Source organism: Arachis hypogaea, chromosome 15 (genome assembly GCF_003086295.3).
Source record: "Arachis hypogaea cultivar Tifrunner chromosome 15, arahy.Tifrunner.gnm2.J5K5, whole genome shotgun sequence".
Lineage (NCBI taxonomy): Eukaryota > Viridiplantae > Streptophyta > Magnoliopsida > Fabales > Fabaceae > Arachis > Arachis hypogaea.
Window position 1 is genome coordinate 36,808,997 of NC_092050.1, and position 24,616 is coordinate 36,833,612.

Below are 24,616 nucleotides of genomic sequence, written 5' to 3' on the forward strand. Positions count from 1 at the left end.
AAAAAATTCACAAGTATAAAAAAAATAAAGTAGTAACAGTATTTATGAATAAATGGTCAAATTAGTCCCTAAAAGATCACTTATTTTTAAAATTTTTTAAATTGGTCCCCAAAAGATTTTTTTAATCAAATTTGTCTTTTAAAGATTTTAAATTAGTTATGTTAGTCCTTCTGTCACTTTATTTGTTGATAGTGTCAAAATTTGTTAATGTAGCACATTAAGTGACACCCCAACATACACTTAGGAGTCTTAATTAAATATTAACATGATTAATTTATGAAATTAGATCAAATCAAAACCTAATTGAAGAGAAAACTTGAGGTATTGAAATCTTGAGGTATTGAAATCTCCTAATTTTACTACTTTAATAGTCAATTAAGACTCTTAGGTGTATGTTGGAGTGTCACTTAACATTTATATGAGTAAATTTTGACACCATCAACAAATAAAATAACGTAAAAACTAACATAATTAATTTAAAATTTTTAAAAAATAATTTTGATTAAAAAATTCTTTCGAATACCAATTTAAATAACGAATAATCTTTTAGCAACTAATTTGACTCTAATATTTATATACAAAACTCTCGGAATAAAATACCGCTTACATTTTTAAAATCAAAATTTACGTTTAATTTTTTTAAAAATAAATACAAAATGCAACATGCATTTTACAAGTAAACAATAAAAAAGAGCAAATCATAGGCTACGTTTTTGGGAAAATAAAAAATATTATAAAAAGCAAATCATAACTTACGTTTTACACGGATAAGAAAACTAAAAAATATTATAAAATACAAATAGTAAACTATGTTTCATAGATAACAAAAATTAAAAAAAAATGATATTATGCACAAAATTTAACCTGCATTTTGCTCTGATACCATATCAATACTATTATTTCCTACAGATTCATTTTAACGTGTTTTACCAAATATTTTTTCATATTGAAAAAAAAATCAGTCCAATTAGCAATCACCTGAAGTTAAATTTTTTTTTTTTAAAAAAAAAATAGATAAACTGAAGAACTTGACACCAAAGTACGTAACTGCTAAAATTAGAAGTTAAAAAAAAAAGGATTTATTTGCAAATATTGTATGAGTGTGGGAAAGATGAGATTGTGATAGAGCTTTGTATGATCCAATCCAACTCGCAACTGCACCTTCAAACTTACATTACGTTCTCCATCTTTACATCACAGGTAACCTTTTTCTTGGTTTAATTTATTATTATTGCTGTAAAAAAAAGGCTTATTTTTACATTCACTTTGCTTTTTGATTCCAATTCGTTTCCAATTCTACTCTCTCTCTTCGTTTTCCACAAAAGAAACTTCTAGAATCAGGAACTGCAATTTCAATATGGCATTTCACTGAAACGTATCCTTTTGAATTTGCAGAATTGCGTCGTTCTCCTTTATTTTTGTGGCACCATGAATTTTTTGATGCGGTCTTCGTCGAGTTCATACTCGGAACGAACACCGCTTCCGCCCCCTAGGTCTGCGTCTGGGTCTAATCTAGAGAAGCTGGCGTCTCAGGATTCGCACGTGCGCCATAGCGATGATGCCACCATCGCTGGTCTTGTTTCAAGCTTACCAAATAAGCACCTTGATGTTTCTGCAGAAGAAGGGTTCATCACTATTCCATTCAGTATGTGTAATAATAATGTTTATAATATCATCACCTTAACAAATTACTTCTTTATTTTTGGCTGCTTGGTTCTTCCTATTTAATTCCTCATAGTTTAAGATATGAATATGATTATGTTGAATGGAGTAGGTGAAATTCTTGCTAAGTGTAGAAGATGCTATAGTTATAGCATATAAAGTTTGCTAAAATGCAGAAATTACTGCTCAATGGCCCCATCGAAGCCATTTGTGATGGAGAGGGGGTTGCAACAATGTGACTTGATCCCGCCGTTCCTTTGTTTTGGGGGTGAATGTCCTGAACCGGATGATAGCTGAGGAAGTGAAAAACGGTTGCATTTCTCCACCATTAATAGGCAGGGATGGTGCAGAGCTGTCTCATCAGCAGTTTGCGGATGATACTATTCTGTTTTGTCCGCAAGATGAAGAGACAATAAGAAGCTACAAGAGGCTAATATGGTGCTTTGAGATCACTTCTGGGTTGAGTATCAACTTTAACAAGTCAAGCTTGACCCCGATAAACTGACTGGGAATGGGTGCAATAGATGTGTGACCTTCTTGGTTGTAAGTCAGCATAGCTACCAGTGAAGTAGTTGAGAATATAACTTGGTGCAAACCCGAGGCTAGTGAAAACATGAAAACCAGTTATTGATAAGGTAGAGGAGAAGCTAAGCTGAGTCTTTGAAAGGCCAAGGTACTGAGTAAAGTAGGTTTGCTGGTGCTCATTAAGTTTGTATCAATAGTTTGCCTGTCTATTATCTTACACTGTATAAGATGGCAAACTGTTACTAGAAACTCATTATAGTGCAAAGGAGGTTCTTTTGGGGTAAAGAAGATGGGATGCTAGGAATGGCGTTAGTTAAATGGGAATTGTTATAGTGCCGAAGAAGTTAGGAGGGCTTGGAGTTGGGGATGCAGTAATTCACAATACAACCTTGTTCAAATGGTGGTGGAGATTTTCTAAAGAAGATTATCCTCTTTGGAATAAAGGAACAACATATGCAAGATAAAATAGTTAATGGTTTAGCCATGGATGTACGGGATGGGAGAAGAACAAGGTTTTGGGAGGATTCATGGTTATAATATGGAAAATTGAAAGTCTCGTTTCAAAAACTCTTCTTGGTGTTAAACTAACAAGAATTTACCATTGGGAAGTGCGGGTTTTGGAATGGGTTGGATTGAATATGGAGCTTTCAACGACAGAGGAAAGTTCCCCAATGGGAGTTTGAATTGTTAAACCAACTACATGGGGTTTGCAATCAATTTGTTTGGTGATAGAGAGGGAGGACAAAGTGGTGTGAAAATTTGACAGTGAAAAGGTTTATCTTCGACTAACTCCTTTGTGCAATTGTTGCAGGCTGCAAAGTTGACAGAAGAAGTGGCGAGCTATAGCTTTACCAAAGTCGTCTAAAAGGGACTGGTACCTCCCTGGGTAGAATTATTTGTTTGGTTTGTGCTAGTTGATTGAGTCAACACTAAGGACCAACTAGCTAGACTAGGTGTTCCTGATAGTAGGAATAAATGAATATGTGCTATGCTGAATGTGCTATGCAGGAAACATTTTGAAACTGTTGAGTATTTTGTGTGTGCTTGGCTCCAGCAATTCAGACGAACCTAGACCTTTCAGAGTATTATGAAAGAGCACTTTGAGAGTTGGATAGCTGTGTTCATGAGGATAGAGATCCGGAAGCTAATAGGTTTCTTTTCTGTTATCTAAATAGTCGATTAGGAATGAGAAAATATTCCAGAATACATTGACAGGGGTTGATGCAGTCATTAGCAATTGACTCCATTGCTTTTTGTGGCAATGCTGGAGATGACATTGGAGTTTACTGCTTTATGTAATTCGTTATTTATTTATTTATTTTTGGCAGTTTAGTGGTTTTTAAGAGGTCTGTTCTTTCTCTTGGATTATGGATTTGTGTAGGTTGCTTGTTGATAATGCTCCACCTTGTTGTGTTGAGTTCTTTTTCTTTCTCAAAAGAAAAAAAAAGGGTTTTGCTTTAAAAATATTGAAAGCAGAATGTTTCATATCCTAAAAGACTTAGAACCTTATATCATCTAAATTTCCAAGAATCCGGTAGTTCTATCATGGTTGAGGGCATTAGGTTGTGCTATCAAATTTTCTTCTGGAATCTTTGCCTATTTACTGAAGTAAAGCTATAAGATCTTCCCTTTACGAAGCATGATGTGTGATCTAATGAATTGTGATGTTTGCTTGAGGACGAATATCTGGTTCTGGATAGCGATGCCTTTTCTTAATAGCTTGACACTCTTGAACAGGGAGAAAGTAACTAGCATTTGTCATTGTTTGCATGAAATGGGAGAAATTGGTTTTATATGTTATTATAATAATAGGCGAACTTACTATAGATGCATTCTTAAAAGTTGCATTATAGTGATTGTAAAGTATAGCAAGTGCTCTAGAGAGGATATCAGCATGGAATTGTAATATAGCTAAAAATTTATGTATGAGGACATCGTCATCTTCTTCTCTTCTAGTCCTAGCACAAGTTGTTAATTTTGTTTAAGCTTATACATGACTTAAATTATGGTCATAACATGCTTTTTTTTAGCAAATGATAGAGTTAGACAAATCTATTTCTTTTAAGTATTTCCTCTCTGCCATGTGATGTTATGGGTGAGATTGCTCTTCATATAAAACACTATAAATCTAACTGTTAATTTGTTATCTTTTTGGTAGAGGAACTTCCTGAAAACTGGAATCACGTGCCAGATATACAGTCCCTGTGCTCACTTGACCGTTCATTTCTTTTTCCTGGTAATAGACTATTTTTTAATATAAATCTTGATTTTGGGATATATTTAATTGGTCAGCTGGCTTCCACAAAAAGTTTAGCAGACCTAATATAAGCATGTAATTCAGGTGAACAAGTTTATATCTTGGCATGCTTGTCTGCATCTAAGCAGGATACGGACATGATTACTCCAGTTGCTACAGCGATGAGTAAGAATGGCGTAGGTCAAAGCCCTGAGAGAGAAAATGAAAACAGTAAAAACAGAAACAATTTAATATCTAGAGAAGGGCAATTAAGTACCAGTGTTGAAGAGCATCTGGAAGATTTTATTGATGGTGAATCCCTTTGTAGGATGGAGGCACAGAAAAGACGAACTGAATTGTTGTTACAAAAATTTGAGAATTCACGCTTCTTTGTGAGGATTTCAGAATTTGATGAACCCTTGTGGTCCAAAAGAGGCAGTGCAATAAATTTTTTTAACCCTTCTGATGCAAATGGCCTAAAGGCTTTAAATATCCAAATTGAAGAGCCTACATTGTCTTCTACTGGAGTGGTTATTGATAGAGGAAATTTTAATGCCACCACTTCTGGAGGATTGGTGAGAGATTCTGTTAAGTGTTCTGCTCTTCCTAATGGAGACATCGTGGTATGTGCTATAAACTTTGGAAACTATGAAGATGCATTTAGTTTATCTGAAATTTACAGAGAGACAAGGATGTTTTGTTTGTATATTTAAATTTCAATGCAAATAAAGTAATATTTTCTGTTAAATTTGTGTCCGAGTCTTGTAAGATTTTCTGGCTTCTTCCCCTTTAATTGTCTAACCTTCCCTTTTTTCAATCCTTTGCCTAATCTAATTTAATGTTCTTGTATGGAAGGATGCAGATTCTTTTACAGATGAATGTTGGTGTAGACTCTCTTAAAGATCCTTGTATTGAAGTTCTCCAATTTGAAAAGTGTCCAGAGAGAAAACTGCCTACCGATGACCACTTCGAGGTAGAACATACAAATGAGGATCCATGTGCTGAATTGTTAAATTGGATGCTTCCATTGGATAACAATCTTTCACCTCGCCTGCAATCTCCTCCTAATTTAAGACGTTACTCCATGTCATCGTTACCCCAAAGTATGAGCAGTCCGTCTGGTTATTTAAAAGCAGTTAGTTCTATGTCAAACTTCCTTGAGAACAGGGATCAAATCCTATCTAACAGTTACTTGAGGAGAAAATTTGCATTGGAAGGACTACTATCTTTTCGAGGAGTCTCTTTGGAGCAAGAAAGATTTTCTGTCTGTTGTGGATTAGAAGGCCTCCATACTCCAGGAAGAAGATGGAGAAGAAAACTTGAGATAGTACAACCTTTGGAGATTCACTCTTTTGCTGCTGACTGCAACTCAGAGGATCTTCTTTGTGTTCAGATGAAGGTTTGAACTAGGATTTCATTGGATCAAATTATTTGACTTTCTATTTCTTGTCCTCTGCATATTATATTCTCATGCTTCTCTTTTTGGTCTTTTACTACCACATATATTTTCAGTTCTGCCTTGACTAATTTTTCTTAAGTTGTCTCCAGAATGTCGCTCCTTCAAATGTTCCTGATATTGTGATATTTATAGATACAATATCTATTGTTTTGGAGGAGACAACAAGAAATGGACCAATGCCATCATTACTGATTTCATGTGTTGAAGCTGGAAATGACCATTCTTTACCAAATCTAACCCTTAGGTTGTTATCTGGAATGAATATCTTATTATTTTTTCCAACTTTCTGTTGTTACTTATTTGATATCATGCTAGGCTGCAAATTTGGCATTTTAGTTTCATATTCTTGTGCTGAGGGACACCACCCTCGTGAAAAAATAGAAAAATTATCTGCAAAAGAAACAGAAGGGGAGAGAAAAAGGAAAAGGGGGGGGGGGGGAGGGGTGGTAAAATATAACTAGACAAATCTATGGATATCATATGTAGTATAGACAATGTCAAGGCATGGGATAATATATATGAAAAGACTGTTTATTGATTTGCTTACCTTTGTTTTTACTCCCATCATTTTTAAGGTTAAAATATAGTCTTCTGCACTAGCAATATTCAGGCATATGGAGTAACATTTTAAAATATTATTTCTACTCAATTTTAAGAGGAAATTGGTATTGTTAACAGTGGATATTGTGCATATTAGTCCACCCTTTTGTTGTGTATAATAGTAACAAATATGGGGTTATTCAAAATGGTAAGTACTTTGTTCTCTTAATAAATGGTCTTGAGTTCAAGTCTTAAGAATTTCAAAATGTTTATGGCTAATATATAAATAAGGGTATTTTAGGGGAAAAAAATCTTGTGCTTGAAACCCTCAATCACTGTTATATATAGTAGATAGGCTTGAGTTGAATATTTATCTCATTTTTCTTCCTCCAGTTGCAGCAAACTATATAATAGATGACTTTTCATGGCTTCACTGAATTGTTTCATTAATTTTAAAACAAAATTTGAGATAATCATGGCATGGGAAAGAGGATAAGAGAAGGAAGGAGTGAACTCTTCCTTTCTATAAGGGCTAGTTGGTCTTTTTGCATGTGTGATTTACTTGTTAATAATGATGTGTATTAATATTGCATAAAATAACTGAGATGACCTTGCTGAAAAATATATGTATCATTGTTTTCGATAAAAAATATATTCAGTTCATAGGATGAATGATGTAATGAACTTGTGTTACTTTAGGCATGACTTTTATTTGATTATCTAATATTTTCTTTACTTAAGTGCATGATTATATTTTTTCGTGTTGGTTAACTCAAGATTGGTGTCTGTGATCAACTCTAATAGTCGTCATCTTATTAGAAGGTTTTTTGTCTCTTTTTTTTTTACAGGAGAGGTGAAGAGCATTCTTTTGTCGTTAAACCAGCAACTTCTATGAAGAAGAGTATCAATATTCAATACGATACAAGTTCTCAATTTTCAAAACAATTTCAAAATAGAACATCAAAATTAAGTCTGGATGGAAGAAAGCCTACTTTGATTAATGATCAGTATGCAATTGTGGTGTCATACCGGTGCAATTATACAGGTAGGTTCTTTTGGCCCGATCTCCTTTTCCTATTCTATGATTTTTAACATGCTGATTAGTTGTTTTCTTTTTCTTTCTTTTTTTTTAAAACAATCTAGCATCAAGGTTGTTCTTTAAGCAACAAACTAGTTGGCGACCATGCACCTCTAAGGATATTATGATCTCTGTTTCATCAGAGATGTTAGGACAATATCCAAGACCTTGTGCAACCTGCCAACTTCCTGTGCAGGTTATTGTTTATTTAGCTACTGTCCAACTCAAACTAGAGCTTTGGATTGGAAATCATTTAGCTCAGTTTGATTTTTTTTTATATTAGTTACAGTTGATCTTATGCTTTTATTAGCAATGCCAATTAGTTTAACTTCATTGCTTCATTTTGATCAGATCCTAACTCTGCAAGCTTCAAATTTAACATCTGAAGATCTAACTTTAACAATGCTATCTCCTGCATCCTTTAGTTTACCCCCATCATTGGTCTCCTTGAGTTCTCCAACGACTCCAAGAAGTCCTTTTATTGGTTTCGCAGATTTTTTAGGAAGAGTAAATAGTGGAAGGAGTAGTGGTGCCACCCAGCCGTCAACTGTTGAAGAAAATGGGGAAAAAAGTTCTACTAGTGAAGCTAAGGCAGTTTCTACAAGTGATGTTCTTCCTAATTCTGGCCTGAGTTGTACTCATCTATGGTTGCAGAGTAAAGTTCCACTCGGGTAACATATCATGTCACGTTTTTGTTTCTTTAACTATTTAAACTGAAAGTACTCGATTAAATGCTATGCTTCGGTTGCATCAGGTGTATTCCAGCTCAATCTATAGCAACTGTCAGGCTTGAACTACTCCCATTGACAGATGGCATAATTACGCTTGACTCTCTGCAAATTGATGTTAAGGAAAAAGGTACAGATTGTGTTACTTTTATTAATATGTATTTTTCTTAACTAGTTGCAGCGTCTATCTAGAGGAATACTTGGTCAATAAGAATAAATGGGAAGATGAACTATTTGTCTATGACTTGTTATTTCTATGCTTGTATGGATTTCGAAGTATCACTCGTATGTGTAACAACATAGCAATTTCTTGTGATGCATAAGGTTGTGTTGGCTTCCGAGATGCTTCTGCGAGAGCACCCACGCCCCATCTCCTCCATTTCATATAACTAATAATTTGTTTTCACTATCATCCCTTTGGGTATTTACCTGTCAAAAAAAGTATTTCTTCTTTTTATATGCATTCTGTTTTGTACATTCTTCTTTATTCCTCATTTATTATATGGTTCCGGTTTCTCACATGTTCACATTTTGTTGTGATAGGTATTACTTATACCCCTGGGTGCGCTCTAAAGATAAATTCAACTTCCAGTATTCCGAAGGGGATTAGTTAGAATGGGACCTGTGGCTGTTTGCATTTCCTTTTCCTTTCTCATCAAGCTCATTAACAAAATATGGATGATTTGCTTGCCTAAGTTCTAGAAGTGCCCTTGCAACTTATTCTCATGGCAGAAAACAGATTTATTACTTTCCTGAATTTTAGAGTTTCGCTTATAACTTAAATGTCACAATAGGTGTTTATAGGTAGAGAAATTCAGTTAAGAAATGTGTTGGGGTATATTTATCCAAATATAGAGTTTTCCTTTGTATTGTAAAATGTAAATCACATGGTTAAATAGATACTTACTAGGTGTTACATGCCCTTTATTTAAGGGGAAAAATGTAAACAGAGATGGTATTTTTGTATTTTTATTTTTTTTGTAAATATGTGAGTGAATTATCAATCTGGCCTCTATTTCTTAGAATGACAATGCGGTCACTCAAGATAAAAATGATCCATTTTGGTTCATGTCCTCTACTTTTGTGATACGATGCGGTTTTTGTGGGTGTTTTTATATCAACTTTGAACGGAATAGGTTGACATGTTAGGTTCAGAAATAGACAGAGGTTTAATTGTCTCTAAAATTAAATTGGTTAGAGGTTTATTTGTCTTTATTCTTTAAACAATATTTTTTTAAAATTATTTTTTTATTCATTATATTAATATTCTTTTTCCAATAAATTATTGAATAGATAGTATAATACGTACAAACTAATTACTAAATTATTCAAATTTAAAAATATTATTTATTATGAAATTAAATAAATGATTTTTAAATATATAAATAATAAACATTAAAATACGGTTAATACATTAATAATAACTCTATTTAATTGAATTTAATATAATAATATATATATAAATTTAATTGAATTTTAATATACATAAAATTTTAATTAATTTATATTATTCTTATATTGATAAATCTTCATCGATTTGTAACCTTATGACTATATGTATTATTAATAGAATAATAATATTATTAATGTTTTGAGTTTGTTGAGTTTATAAATGGTCTCCAGAATATATATTTTATGTTTTATTTTATTTAGTATTAGTAGCTTACTCATAGTGTATTTTAGTGCAAAGATATCAAATAGAATTATTAATTTAGTTTAAAGAGATAAAAAATTAAATTTGTTATTACTCAGAAAATTTTTTACTATATATCAAATAATATGTTCATTAGTTTCCATTTTATTGTGAAAATTATCTAGATCATAATACTACTAGTATATCATAGGATTATTGTTATTAGTGTATTAACCGTATTTTAATGTTTATTATTTATATATTTAAAAATTATAATTGAGAATTATTTATTTAGTTTCATAATAAATAATATTTTTAAATTTAAATAATTTATTAATTAATTTGCACTTATTATACGATATATTTAATAATTATTGAAAAAAAAATATTAATATAATTAATAAAAAATAATTTAAAAAAGATATTATTAAAGAATAAGGACAAATAAATCTTTAACCAATTTGAATTTTGAGATAATTAGGTCCTTGTCCATTTCTAAACCTGACACGTCAGCGTTTTTTTATCAGGATTGATGGAGAAACATTCACAAAGACCGCGTTGTATCACTAAAGTAGAAGATAAGAATCGAAATGAATCGTTTTTATCTTAAGAGATTGTGTTCTCATTTTAAGAAATGAACAAAGACCGGATTGATAGTTCTCTCAAAATATGTTACATACCTTTATACCCTTTAGGCTTTTTTGTTTTTTTTTTATAAGTAGCAGCAACTCATCACATGTCCCAAGAGGGGGTTGTGAGGGATTAAAATTTAAAAAATAGCATTACATCAATCAAAACAAACATATGAGGATCCAAATTCCAAAATATACATAGAACTATCTAATTTCTAGTGATTTAGGTCTTATACACAAGTCAAACTCATGCCACTGCATCCAATATTTATTTGAGTATATATTGGGAGTATTGATAAAAAAATTAGAACTTCTAATTCATTTTTTTAATTATGTTCTTAATTTTTTAAATACAATTTTGAATTTATTTTGTATTTTTTATTTTTTAAAATTGTACTAAAGTATAAGATTGATAACTAGAGAATGAATTAGGGTTTCTAATCATTACTCAAATAGTTGCTTCCTAGTTGAAAATTAAATCACATATGAGCATTCGATGTATCATAAAGTAGAAGCACCTAGATAAGCCTCAAACTATGATCAATGATGCTATGTAATTGTAAACACAATTATAGCAGGATTTGTTTGTATATACATGTATATCTCAAGATGATATGTGTACAAGATGTCTCTGGTACGGGTTGAGAGATGGATCGAGAACTTGCGGATTGAGGCAGATGCCGGATCACTTGCCTGGAGCAATGGGGGGTGGTACCTGCAAAGACACTCCGACGCTCAAGTCAGAATGGATCTAAGAGGTAGAAGGTGTGAGGAATGAATGAATACCTGGAGGGACCTGGGTCCTCTATTTATAGCTGATGGTGAATATCTTATCTTATCTCGTTTGGCTAAGATAAGAGAGGTGTTTGAATTCAAAAGTTGGTTGGGAGCTCTTGAAGGGCCGGTTCTGGGCCTTTGGGCCGAAACGGGTAGTTCCCAAGTGACCGGGTATGCGGGATCCGTGGGTTGGATCCGTAACAATATGGATAAGCATAATTATTCATGCTACATGATTATACATGTATGTTGATAGTTAGAGATGTAATTATTTATGTTATTTTTTTTATCAACATAAATTTTTCGAAGAAATAATATCATGACATAGTATCACATCTCTATGTTCGAAAGATCTAGAGTTTAAATCTAAAAGAAATTATTCATATGGTCATCTTTCTATCAGCTTAAGTTTTTGGAAGAATTTGAGATTGCAGCACTGGAATTGAGTATCGTATTTTGTGATAAGAGACTAAAACTAAAATTTTAATCTCACCTTTAGAAAGTGTTAAACACAAGGGACTGAAGTTTTTAGAGATTGAGACTAAAAATTTTATAACATTTCTTTCTAAAAATACTCTTATTTAACTTTTCAAACTCAAAATCTATCTCTCAGTCTCTATAATGATTTTAAACTAAACATGATATTGAGATATAACTCAGTCTAATATATTTTACACCAAACACAATATAAAAATTTAATTCAGTTTCTGTCTCTCAATCTTAGTCTTCCTGTCAAAGAATAAACACTCAACCCGGTTCTTGTCCATTTTCATGAAGGACAAGGCGGTCCCTGTCTAAAAAAGAGGGACATTTAGCCTTCGACCTTTTTATTTTGAGACAATACGATCCCTCTATTAGAAAATTTGTTAAATAGTAACGAAAATTAGTTTTGGGCTTTATTTATAATTTGTGGGGGTTTTAAAATCTCACAAACTATTAATAAGTTTATTTTTGAAAAATTCTTTCACTAGTGGTTAAGTAAAACAAGACTGTTGCTAGAAATGATGTCACAAGAAAAAAAAGTAATTACAGTACAAATACCTTTTAAAGAAAAAAAACATCGAACAAGAAATGAAAAAGAACATTAATGTTGATATTGGTATTAGTGATGATGACAGTAGACGAGATAACAACGATAATAAAATATAGTTACACAATAAAAATAATAGAGGTATAAGTAATGATGATGATGATGATGATGATGATGATGATGAATTGATGATGATGCTAAAGAAGGTAGTAGTAGTAGTAGTAGTCCTAATTGATCATATTGTTAAAAAGAATTTGCAAGAATTTAAAACTTTCACAAAATAGAAATAAAACCCATCACAAAAATAATTATATTGTCCCAAAATAAAAAAAATAAGATAATTCTTTGTGAAAATAGATAGGAACCAAAGTGAATCCTAAAAGTCAAGCTCAATATCTTAATCAATCTAGTGTTGGTTGTCATGAATATTCCCTTTGTACTCCAATTTTTTTTTGGGTATTATTTTTTTGATATTATTGTACTCCTATTTATATTCTTTAGCATATGGCGATATGTTATCAGTTATAACCACCTACCCATAAGTCTAACTGTCTAAATCTAAGGCAGCGTTTGTTTTTCGATACATGTTCATTAATAAATGGAGACAGTGGTATATAAACTTTGTAAAATTAATAAATAATTAGTCAATAAATTAATTATTATCTAAAAAAATTAAAAAATTAAATTTTATAGTTTAGAAGAATAGAAATATTTAAAATACAAATTTTAACACTAATTTTAAATATTTTGGTCTAAAATTAGGCTAATGGTGCGGCATTTACAACCACACTTACTTACTGGCAAGTGCACCGGGTCGTACCAAGTAATACCTTGCGTGAGTAAGGGTCGATCCCACGAGGATTGATGGATTAAGCAACAATGGTATTTGATAGACTTAGTTAGACAAACAGAAAATAGCGTTTGGAAGTTCAAAAGCACTAAAAAGTAATTAAGAATTTCTTAAAACAAGCAGTAAATGAGCTGTGAAATATATATGGGGAAATAGTTAAGGCTTCAGAGTTATCTATTTTCCTGATTGACTTTTCTTATTAACTATTTTAATCATGCACGATTTAATTCATGGCAAACTATTTGTGACTAGACCGTAATTTCTTAGACCTTCCTAGTCTCCTCTAAAATTCGTCAACTGCCAATTCCTTGGTCAATTGATTCCAATTAGAGGGTGATGATCAAATTCCAGTTTATATGCCACAAGAATCCTAATTGTCCAAAAATAAGGGGATTATATGTCACGTATCCCGTTAAGTCCAAACAATTAAAAATCCAGGATAATATGTTTTCAAGCTATTGTTCAAGTAAAGAGCTTTTCCAAGTTTTACAAGAACTCAAATAGAACATGGGTCATACTTCCGTTCCACCCAAATTCATAAAATAAAGAACGAAAACAATTATTGAAATATAAATCAAAACATGAATTAAAATAGTAAAATAATATTATCAATCCATACAATAGACAGAGCTCCTAACCTTAACAATGGAGGATTAGTTGCTCATGGAATATGAAAATGTAAATTTGTATGGAATAATGTTGTGGAATCTCCCCAGGACCTCTCTGTAACACCCTACCATACAGAGTCTTATGCTTAAGTCATAATTCAGAGATGGCAAGGTATTACGACCTCTAAAACCAAAATTTAGTACGTTTAGTAGTATGAATAGTTTATTATAACTAGGAGCCTTTGTAGAAAAAGGGGTAAACAAAAAACCGTAACTCGAAAGCGCAACACTCCGATCGATAACGTAACGAACAGGGATAAGCTAACGCGAGATCATATATATACAAAGGAGTGTCAAAAACAGGAATATCAAGACTCAAAATCCGGCTGCGAAGATAACCGGTCCAAGCATAGCAATATATACATATAATAAAATAAGGAAACCCCAAAGGAAACCCAAAGGGACACAAATACAGAAACCTATTCTCCAAAAATCTCCTAGAAGAGGAGTCATCACAGTTTGTATTATTTAATGGAGATAAAAGTATCTAAACAAGATATATAAACCAAAACGGAGCCCCGAGAACAAAGATCTTCGCTAATCCGGAAGTCTCCAGCATGCCTGAGCGAGGAACCTCACGCCCTGCATCTGAAAACCACAAAATCTGCATGGGTGAGAACCAGAGGTCCCAAGCACGGTAACAGCTTTCACATATATAATACATAATAATAGAGGAAAACCGAAGGCAATCCTAGGACTTCCTCCAGATAATATCAAAGCTTATAAGCAAACTAAACCGTAAGTGGCAACTGACTAAAGATTCTTCAATCTAACTAATACTTCCCTTTCCAATTCCTTCAGACCTCCCAACCACCAGCAGGAGTATAATATAGCAAACACAGTTATATCAGACAAGAGATTTACAAATAGGAACAAATAAGGCATTTAGGCAATTAGCAAGTAATATGCAGTCAAATAGGCAATCTCAAACAATTCATGTAGTATGCTTATGATGCATGCCTGTCCCTAGTGGTTGATGATATCATCTGTCGGTTATAGAGCCAACCCGACAAGTCCTGGTAGCTAACCATTGGACTGTCCCTCTGTCGTGCATCCCCAACTCGAGTTATACTCATCATAAACTTGATCATAATCATGATCCATATCCATCACCCTCACTGGTGAATATTTACGGGGGCGAGCTCATCCGGGGCTTTCACAGTGCCCGGCCACACTTACGACATAGGGTCAAAAGAGCTTCGAGTCTCAACCTGGAGCACGTGGTGGCTAGCCACTGCTACTACCCAGGGAAACCCTCATCTCCGATGGTGGAAGTGCAAACATTCACAATTCATTCAACAGCATATATGCATTTATACTTAGCCATAAACATGGCTCCGCCGTCACACGGCATAATCCAGCCATCCGGCTCACGGTTAAATCCATAACCAGCCAATTCATTAACAATTATGGTCCTTCGGCCCATGGCATAACAAGCACTTCCACCGCCATTTTCCGCATCTCACATAATCATCTTTGATCATCAATGATCATTCATTTTTCCCCTTGCTTCACTCGCAAGTTACCACATTCACTAGCCCTTTTTCTCATGCTAGGCATATCATAATGATTTAAGATATAAGTGGTGAGATCGGAGGCTTAGAAGTATGAAATTTGGCTTTTAAAACTCAAAAATCAACTTTGGGATGAAAACAGGGCCACGCGTACGCGCACTCCACGCGCACGCGTGGATGGCCTTAAAACTCATCGACTCGCAAGCGTCATACGCGCGGGTTGAAAATTAGCCAAACGACGTGCACGCGTCAGCCACGCATACGCGCGAATACATTGTGCCCCAGGCACAAAACTGGCACAACTCTGGCACAACTCTCTGGAAAATGGCTGGGCATTCGATGCAGCGCATCGGCGCGCCCGCGCACACCACGCGCACGTGTGGATGATGCTTTCTCGAAGAATGGCGCGTACGCGCCAAGTGCGCCTACGCGCGAGGGGTCATTCTACTAAAAATTTTCTAAGTTAAAAGCTGCAGAATTCACAGATTCAACCCCCAATCTTCCGACGGACATAAATTCCTCATTTTAAATCATTTTTCACCCGTTCTTCAAACGGCATGGACATCCCGGATCCAATTTCATTTCTAAATAGATTTGGCACAAATCAGAGATTCGTAGTCCAAGTTATGTCCCATCAAAGTATGCCCAAAAAACCATGTTTTCATACAAAACCACAAAGTGCCATTTTCAAAACAAGCCACTTTCAACTCTTTTCAAAATCAATCAAAACATGCCAATTTCATCCCTTTTTTTTGAAATCAATCAAAATGTACCAAAATCAACAACAAGCCATCCTCAACTCACACATTGACATTTTACCAAAATTCCCAAAATCACATCCAACCATTCTAACACTTCTCAATCAAATGCCTAAAGGACAAACACAATATCATGTCATACATCCTTCTCATCCCAATTTCCAATAATACCATTCCCAATCAACCATCATTATACATAATCATCATCATACTCACCATCAACATGGTACCACCCATCAATTCAACCTCAATCATCCATCAAGCATATATCACAACATGCATTTCTCATATATCACACAATCAAGGCATCAATATTCATAATCACATATATGAACACATCATATATCTCAACCATTCAACAACACCAACAATTCAATGCCTATCTTAGGGCCTCTAGCCTAAGTATTTCCTACCACATTACATATTAGATACGGGAAACCGAAACCATACCTTAGCCGATTTCCCACGCTCAACCAGAGCACTTCTAAACCACTTGTCCACAAGCTCTCCACGTATCAACACCTCCAAGAACAGATTTTATCACACAAAACCCTCTCCCAAGCTTTCCAAAATCACCAATCAAGCTCCAATATTCACATATACACCTAAGCCACAATCATCATATCCATACACAACATCTCAATACCCAAACATCATAGAACAACAAATTACACTAGGGTTGAGAATCTTACCACACTCAAGGTCCAAGGAGACAAGATTAACCTTCTCCTTCAAGAGAGTTGGGTCCTATAACATCAAAGAACCCAAAATCTCAATATTTTTGCTCATGAAACTCGAAATCAAGGGCTGGAATTTTGAACAGTAAAACGTGGCTTACCTCAAGATTAATTGTATGAGTTTTGTAGAGCTCTCCGCGGTGAACGCGTGGCCACAAACGGTGCGGCAATCGGAGCTCTAGATCAAAAGTTATGGTGGTTTGAAGATCAAGTAAGAGAAAGAAGTTGAGAGAGTGTTCTTCCCTTCCTCTCCACCATTTCAGCGTGTTTGAGTGTGTTGTGAGGAGAGAAAGTGCTGAAAACTAGGGTTTTGGTTTAGTTTAGTTGGGCCAAGGGCCCACTTTGGGTCCGGTTGGCCCGGTTTGGCCCGTTCGGTCCAATCTTGGTCCGATTTCTATAAAATTGGTACCGAAATTCTCGTCTCAATCTCCTCTACCATATTAAGCCATAAAAATAACATTTTTGGCTTTCTAGAATAAATTCTCATTTATGGGTTAATTAGCCGTTAATTAACCGGGTCTTACATTCTACCCACCTAATTGGGAATTTTGCCTACAAAATTCAAATGAAATTACCTGAGAATAAGTGCGGATAATTCGTACGCATCTCCGACTCAAGTTCCCAAGTGTGTTCCTCAACACCGCCTCGACTCCATGCCACTTTGACTAATGAAACCTCTTTTTTATGCAACCGTTTGATACTAGTATCATCAATTCTGACTAGAGCCACTGGAAGCGTCAAATCTTCTCTTAACTGAACCGATTCAGGTTCTAACACATGGCTAGCATCAGGAGTGTACTTCCAAAGCTGCGACACGTGAAATACGTCGTGCAGGTTCGAAAGATGAGGTGGTAGAGCCATCCGATATGCCACCGGTCCAATCCTCTCCAGGATCTGAAATGGACTAATGTATCGAGGATTCAACTTCTTCGCTTTAATCGCCCTACCTACTCCTGTGGTCGGAGTAACCTTCAAGAAGACATGATCTCCTTCCTTAAATTCCAAGGGCTTCCGCCTTTGATCGGCGTAACTCTTTTGGCGACTCTGCGCCGTAAGCATCCTATCTCGGATTTTCTTCACTTGTTCAGTGGTCTCAGCTATCATCTCTGGCCCCAACAAGCCTTTCTCTCCAGCTTCATACCAACATAGCGGAGATTGACATTTCCTCCCATACAATGCCTCATACGGAGCCATTCCGATGCTCGCATGGTAACTATTATTGTATGCAAACTCCACTAACGGCATATACCGATTCCAACTCGCCGGTTGGTCCAAAACACAAGCTCTCAACATATTCTCTAGTGTTTGCATCGTCCTCTCGGATTGACCATCTGTTTGAGGATGGTAAGCTGTACTCAAGCTTAATCGGGTTCCAAAAGCTTTCTGAAATGCACCCCAGAACCTCGAAGTGAAACGAGGATCTCTATCAGAGATTATAGTAGCAGGTACACCATGGAGTCTTACAATCTCCTTTATGTATAACCGAGCTAGATCCTCAAGGGTGTAAGTCATCCGAATGGGCAAAAAGTGAGCTGACTTGGTCAGTCGGTCCATAATCACCCAGATAGCATCAAAACCAGTCCTAGTCCTTGGCAATCCCGACACAAAGTCCATTGCAATACTTTCCCATTTCCATTGCGAAACCTCTAAAGGTTGCAACATCCCGGAAGGTCTTTGATGTTCAATCTTTACCTTTTGACAAGTTAAGCACTTTGAAACATATTCCGCCACATCATTCTTCATACCCGGCCACCAAAACATCGCCTTTAAATATGGTACATCTTAGTACTCCCCGGGTGAATGGAGAATCCGCTTTTGTGTGCCTCCTTTAAGATATCTTGCCTCAAAGTACCAACATCCGGCACAATGATCCTACCCTTGAATCTCCGTAACCCATCTTTTTCTTCCGACACTCTTCACTGTTTTCCTTGCTCGATAGCTGGTAACACCTTCCATAACGCTTCATCATTTTCATGAGCCTTTAGGAGTTCGGACTTAAAGTCACTTGAGATTTCTAATCGGCTCAAACACAAGGTTCCAGATACTTCTCGAACACCAATTTTTAGACTCTCGAATCCCTTGAACAATTTCTCCTCTTGAAGCATCATCCAAGCCGCATATAACGACTTCCGACTTAACGCATCCGCCACTACATTTGCCTTTCCCGGATGGTAATTCAACTCAAAGTTGTAGTCCTTCAATAATTCCATCCACCTCCTTTGCCTCATATTAAGCTCTTTCTGATCAAAGAGATATTTCAAGCTCTTGTGATCGGAGAAGACTTGGAACTTAACCCCATAGAGATAATGTCTCCACACCTTCAAGGCAAACACAACCGCAGCGAGTTCCAAATCGTGCGTAGGGTAACTAACTTCATGAGGTCTCAACTGTCGTGAGGCATACGCCACTACATTATGATGCTGCATCAGCACGCACCCTAGGCCCTTTAACGATGCATCACAGTACACCTTAAAAGGCTCGTTCGGCTCAAGTAACACTAACACAGGTGCAGTGGTCAACTTTTTCTTCAATGCCTGAAAGCTCTCCTCGCACTCAGGATTCCAAACAAACGGAGTGTCTTTGCAAGTTAACTTTGTCAACGGCAAAGCTAATTGCGAAAAGCCTTTGATGAACCTTCGATAGTAGCCAGCTAAACCCAGAAAACTCCTTATCTCAGTTACTGTGGTTGGTTGCTTCCAATCCATCACAGCTTCTACCTTAGTTGGATCTACGGCTATTCCCTTCTTACTCACCACGTAACCCAAAAACTTCACCTCACTCTTCCAGAACTCACACTTAGACAGTTTCGCATAGAGTTTCTTCTCCTTTAAAATCTGCAACACGGTCCTCAAGTGTTCCGCATGCTCTTCCTCAGTCTTGGAGTAAATTAGTATGTCGTCAATGAAGACAACGACGAATTTATCTAGAAACAGACGAAACACTCTATTCATGTAATCCATAAACACTGCAGGAGCGTTCGTCAACCCAAAAGACATTACGGTATACTCGTAATGACCATAACGAGTCCTGAAAGCGGTCTTAGGGATATCCTCACCCCTCACCCTTATCTGGTGATAACCGGATCGCAAATCGATCTTAGAGAAAACCCCAGCTCCTTGTAACTGATCCATGAGATCATCAATTCTCGGCAATGGGTATTTATTCTTTATGGTGACCTTGTTCAGCTGCCTGTAATCCACACAGAGCCGCATACTTCCATCTTTCTTCTTTACCAGTAACACTGGAGCACCCCACAGGGAAACACTTGGTCGGATAAAGTTCTTACCCAATAATTCCTCTAACTGAGACTTTAGCTCGGCCATCTCTAACGGTGACATCCTATAAGGAGCACTTGAGATTGGTCCCGCCCCAGGCACCAACTCAATAGCAAACTCGACCTCTCGGTTAGGTGGAAATTCCTCAATATCACAGGAAACACTTCTGGAAACTCACACACTACCGGAATCTGATCCAACCTTTGATCATCACCTGAAACACCAGCGGTTAACAACAGGATACCCTGACATTCGATTCCAGAATAGTTCACCATCATCGAATTCAAGTAGTAATTATTCACCACGACCGGCCCTTCTGTATCTTCCGGCATAAAGTACACCGACTTGGTAGAACAATCAAGCAGGACATGGTTTTCGGATAACCAGTCCAATCCCAAGATAAGATCAAGACCGATCATCGGTAAGCAGATTAAATTATGGACAAAATCACGCTGCTTGAACCTAAACGAAACTTTCGGGCATCCTAGCCTAGTTACCATGGCTTCATGGGTAGCATTGTACACTTTTAAGTCATAACCTAAGGTTACGTTCTTCAATCCTAACTCATGGGCTTTCTCAAATGCAATGAATGAATGCGATGCTCCCGAATCAAATAAAGCATTTAAAGTTTGACCAGCCATTTCACAGTTACCTCGAATGAGTGTCTCAGATCCTTCTGCACCCACAGCTGAAGTGGTGAATACCCGACCAGTCTGTTGTGCCTTCCCAGCACCTTGCTTTTGCTTCTCTGGACAACTTGCGGCTTTATGCCCCGCCTTTCCACAATTGTAGCACAAACCCCATCCGGCTTTGCATGGTGCTCCCGGATGGTGACTTCCACACCTAGTACAAGCTTGATCATTCTGAGGCTGCTTTCCAAACCTTTTTCCTTGGGAGTAGTTGTTGTTGGTCCTCTTAAAAAAACCTCCCCTCTTGAAAGGCGGACCTCTAGGTGCAAAGCTCTTCCCTCGGTTTTGTGAAAATGATCCTTTGTGACTTCCTTTCTCAACGGCTGCCCTCTTCACACACTCTTCAGCAACCCTACACTTGTTCACCAATTCGGAGAAAGTCCTAATCTCCATTGGTCCCACTGAACTGAAAATATCACTCCGGAGTCCTCCCCTTCGTACTTAACACACTTCCATTCCTTATATTCCACCGGAGTCCCTTGACACATACGAGAGAATCTGAACAGCTCCTCAAACTTTTCAGTATACTCAGATACGGACATAGCACCCTGCTTCAGCTGCAACAATTCAAGCTCCTTGGCTGTCCTGGCAGAAGTCGGAAAGTACTTCTTATAGAACTCCTCTTGGAAGACATCCCAGGTGATATAGTCATCACCTTGCTGCAGGAGGCGTCAGATACCTTGCCACCAATGCGACGCTTCACCAGTGAGCAAATAGGTAGCAAACTCAACACGCTGTCCTTCAGGCACCACCTGCGCTTGCAGTGCTCGTTCCATAGCCTGTAACCATGTATCGGCCTCAGTCGGGCTAGTAGTTCCCTTGAACTTCGGGGGATTAACCTTCAAAAAGTTTGCCAGTGTCATCGGGCCCTGAACTCCACCTCCGTCATTACCATGATTGTTCATCTGTTGACCAAGAGCCTCAGCAGTGGCTTGCATAGCAGCAGCCATGTTCTCCAACGCAGTCATAAAGTTCACCGGGTCATTAGGGTTATTCTCTGGCGCACGAGCATTAGTACGACCTCTCCCACGACCTCTACCACGTACACGAGGCGCCATCTGGTCCCTATACACACCAAACAATCGATATTAAGTTGATCAGTCTCAATATCAGAAGTCTAGTGCTTCAAAGTCCCAAATGCATGCTCATGAACGTTTATGCCAATTATATCAAACAGATATACTAGTAGCACATAACACACACACAGAGAATGCACAGAAGCATAGTCAGTCCATTCCTCAGGCTCTACAGGAACGAACTGCTCTGATACCATAATGTAACACCCTACCATACAGAGTCTTATGCTTAAGTCATAATTCAGAGATGGCAAGGTATTACGACCTCTAAAACCAAAATTTAGTACGTTTAGTAGTATGAATAATTGATTATAACTAGGAGCCTTGTAGAAAAAGGGGTAAACAAAAAATCGTAACTCGAAAGCACAACACTCCGATCGATAACGTAACGAACAGGGATAAGCTAACGTGAGATCATATATATACAAAGGAGTGTCAAAAACAGGAATATCAAGACTCAAAATCCGGCTGCGAAGATAACCGGTCCGAGTATAGCAATATATACATATAATAAAATAAGGAAACCCCAAAGGAAACCCAAAGGGACACAAATACAGAAATCTATTCTCCAAAAATCTCCTAGAAGAGGAGTCATCACAGTTTGTTTTATTTAATGGAGATAAAAGTATCTAAACAAGATATATAAACCAAAACGAAGCCCCGAGAACAAAGATCTTCGCTAATCCAGAAGTCTCCAGCATGCCTCAGCGAGGAACCTCACGCCCTGCATCTGAAAACCACAAAATCCGCATGGGTGAGAACCAGAGGTCCCCAGCACGGTAACAGCTTCCACATATATAATACATAATAATAGAGGAAAGCCGAAGGCAATCCTAGGACTTCCTCCAAATAATATCATAGCTTATAAGCAAACTAAACCGTAAGTGGCAACTGACTAAAGATTCTTCAATCTAACTAATACTTCCCTTTCCAATTCCTTCAGACCTCCCAACCACCAGCAGGAGTATAATATAGCAAACACAGTTATATCAGACAAGAGATTTACAAATAGGAACAAATAAGGCATTTAGGCAATTAGCAAGTAATATGCAGTCAAATAGGCAATCTCAAACAATTCATGTAGTATGCTTATGATGCATACCTGTCCCTAGTGGCTGATGATATCATCTGTCGGTTATAGAGCCAACCCGACAAGTCCTGGTAGCTAACCATTGGAATGTCCCTCTGTCGTGCATCCCCAACTCGAGTTATACTCATCATAAACTTGATCATAATCATGATCCATATCCATCACCCTCACTGGTGAATATTTACGGGGGCGAGCTCATCCGGGCCTTTCACAGTGACCGGCCACACTTACGACATAGGGTCAAAAGAGCTTCGAGTCTCAACCTGGAGCACGTGGTGGCTAGCCACTGCTACTACCCAGGGAAACCCTCATCTTCGATGGTGGAAGTGCAAACATTCACAATTCATTCAACAACATATATGCATTTATACTTAGCCATAAACATGGCTCCGCCGTCACACGGCATAATCCAGCCATCCGGCTCACGGTTAAATCCATAACCAGCCAATTCATTAACAATTATGGTCCTTCGGCCCATGGCATAACAAGCACTTCCACCGCCATTCTCCGCATCTCACATAATCATCTTTGATCATCAATGACCATTCATTTTTCCCCTTGCTTCACTCGCAAGTTACCACATTCACTAGCCCTTTTTCTCATGCTAGGCATATCATAATGATTTAAGATATAAGTGGCGAGATCGGAGGCTTAGAAGTATGAAATTTGGCTTTTAAAACTCAAAAATCAACTTTGGGATGAAAACAGGGCCACGCGTACGCGCACTCCACGCGCACGCGTGGATGGCCTTAAAACTCATCGATGCGCAAGCGTCATACGTGCGAACGTGTGGGTTGAAAATTAGCCAAACGACGCGCACGCGTCAGCCACGCATACGCGTGAATACATTGTGCACCAGGCACAAAACTGGCACAACTCTGGCACAACTCTCTGGAAAATGGCTGGGCATTCGATGCAGCGCATCGACGCGCCCGCGCACACCACGCGCACGCGTGGATGATGCTTTCTCGAAGAACGGCGCGTACGCGCCAAGTGCGCCTACGCGCGAGGGGTCATTCTGCTAAAAATTTTCTAAGTTAAAAGCTGCAGAATTCACAGATTCAACCCCCAATCTTCCGACGGACATAAATTCCTCATTTTAAATTATTTTTCACCCGTTCTTCGAACGGCATGGACATCCCGGATCCAATTTCATTTCTAAATAGATTTGGCACAAATCAGAGATCCGTAGTCCAAGTTATGTCCCGTCAAAGTATGCCCAAAAAACCATGTTTTCATACAAAACCACAAAGTGCCATTTTCAAAACAAGCCACTTTCAACTCTTTTCAAAATCAATCAAAACTTGCCAATTTCATCCCTTTTCTTTGAAATCAATCAAAATGTACCAAAATCATTCTCAACTCACACATTGACATTTTACCAAAATTCCCAAAATCACATCCAACCATTCTAACACTTCTCAATCAAATGGCTAAAGGACAAACACAATATCATGTCATACATCCTTCTCATCCCAATTTCCAATAATACTATTCCCAATCAACCATCATTATACATAATCATCATCATACTCACCATCAACATGGTACCACCCATCAATTCAACCTCAATCATCCATCAAGCATATATCACAACATGCATTTCTCATATATCACACAATCAAGGCATCAATATTCATAATCACATATATGAACACA

At 37.0% G+C, this 24,616-nt stretch overlaps 1 protein-coding gene across 7 annotated transcripts; it reads left to right on the top strand.

Annotated features, from left to right (window-relative positions):
* Positions 1–1,040: 1,040 nt before the first annotated feature.
* On the top strand, positions 1,041–9,297 carry LOC112750187 (uncharacterized). 7 transcript variants are annotated; one of them, XM_072219023.1, is made up of 12 exons: positions 1,120–1,200; positions 1,396–1,645; positions 1,839–3,482; positions 4,346–4,423; positions 4,529–5,046; positions 5,286–5,822; positions 5,972–6,126; positions 7,271–7,467; positions 7,566–7,696; positions 7,852–8,171; positions 8,255–8,358; positions 8,772–9,297. In XM_072219023.1, exons 5-12 carry the CDS (start codon positions 4,582–4,584, stop codon positions 8,840–8,842), a joined length of 1,980 nt encoding a protein of 659 aa, XP_072075124.1. In that variant the 5' UTR covers positions 1,120–1,200; positions 1,396–1,645; positions 1,839–3,482; positions 4,346–4,423; positions 4,529–4,581; the 3' UTR covers positions 8,843–9,297. The 7 variants fall into 7 exon arrangements, with proteins under 7 accessions (XP_025654565.3, XP_072075123.1, XP_072075122.1 ...); XM_025798780.3 differs by lacking the exon at positions 1,839–3,482 and having other exon boundaries at positions 1,041–1,200; XM_072219021.1 differs by lacking the exon at positions 1,839–3,482 and having other exon boundaries at positions 1,066–1,200; positions 4,573–5,046.
* The last annotated feature ends 15,319 nt before the right edge of the window (positions 9,298–24,616 follow it).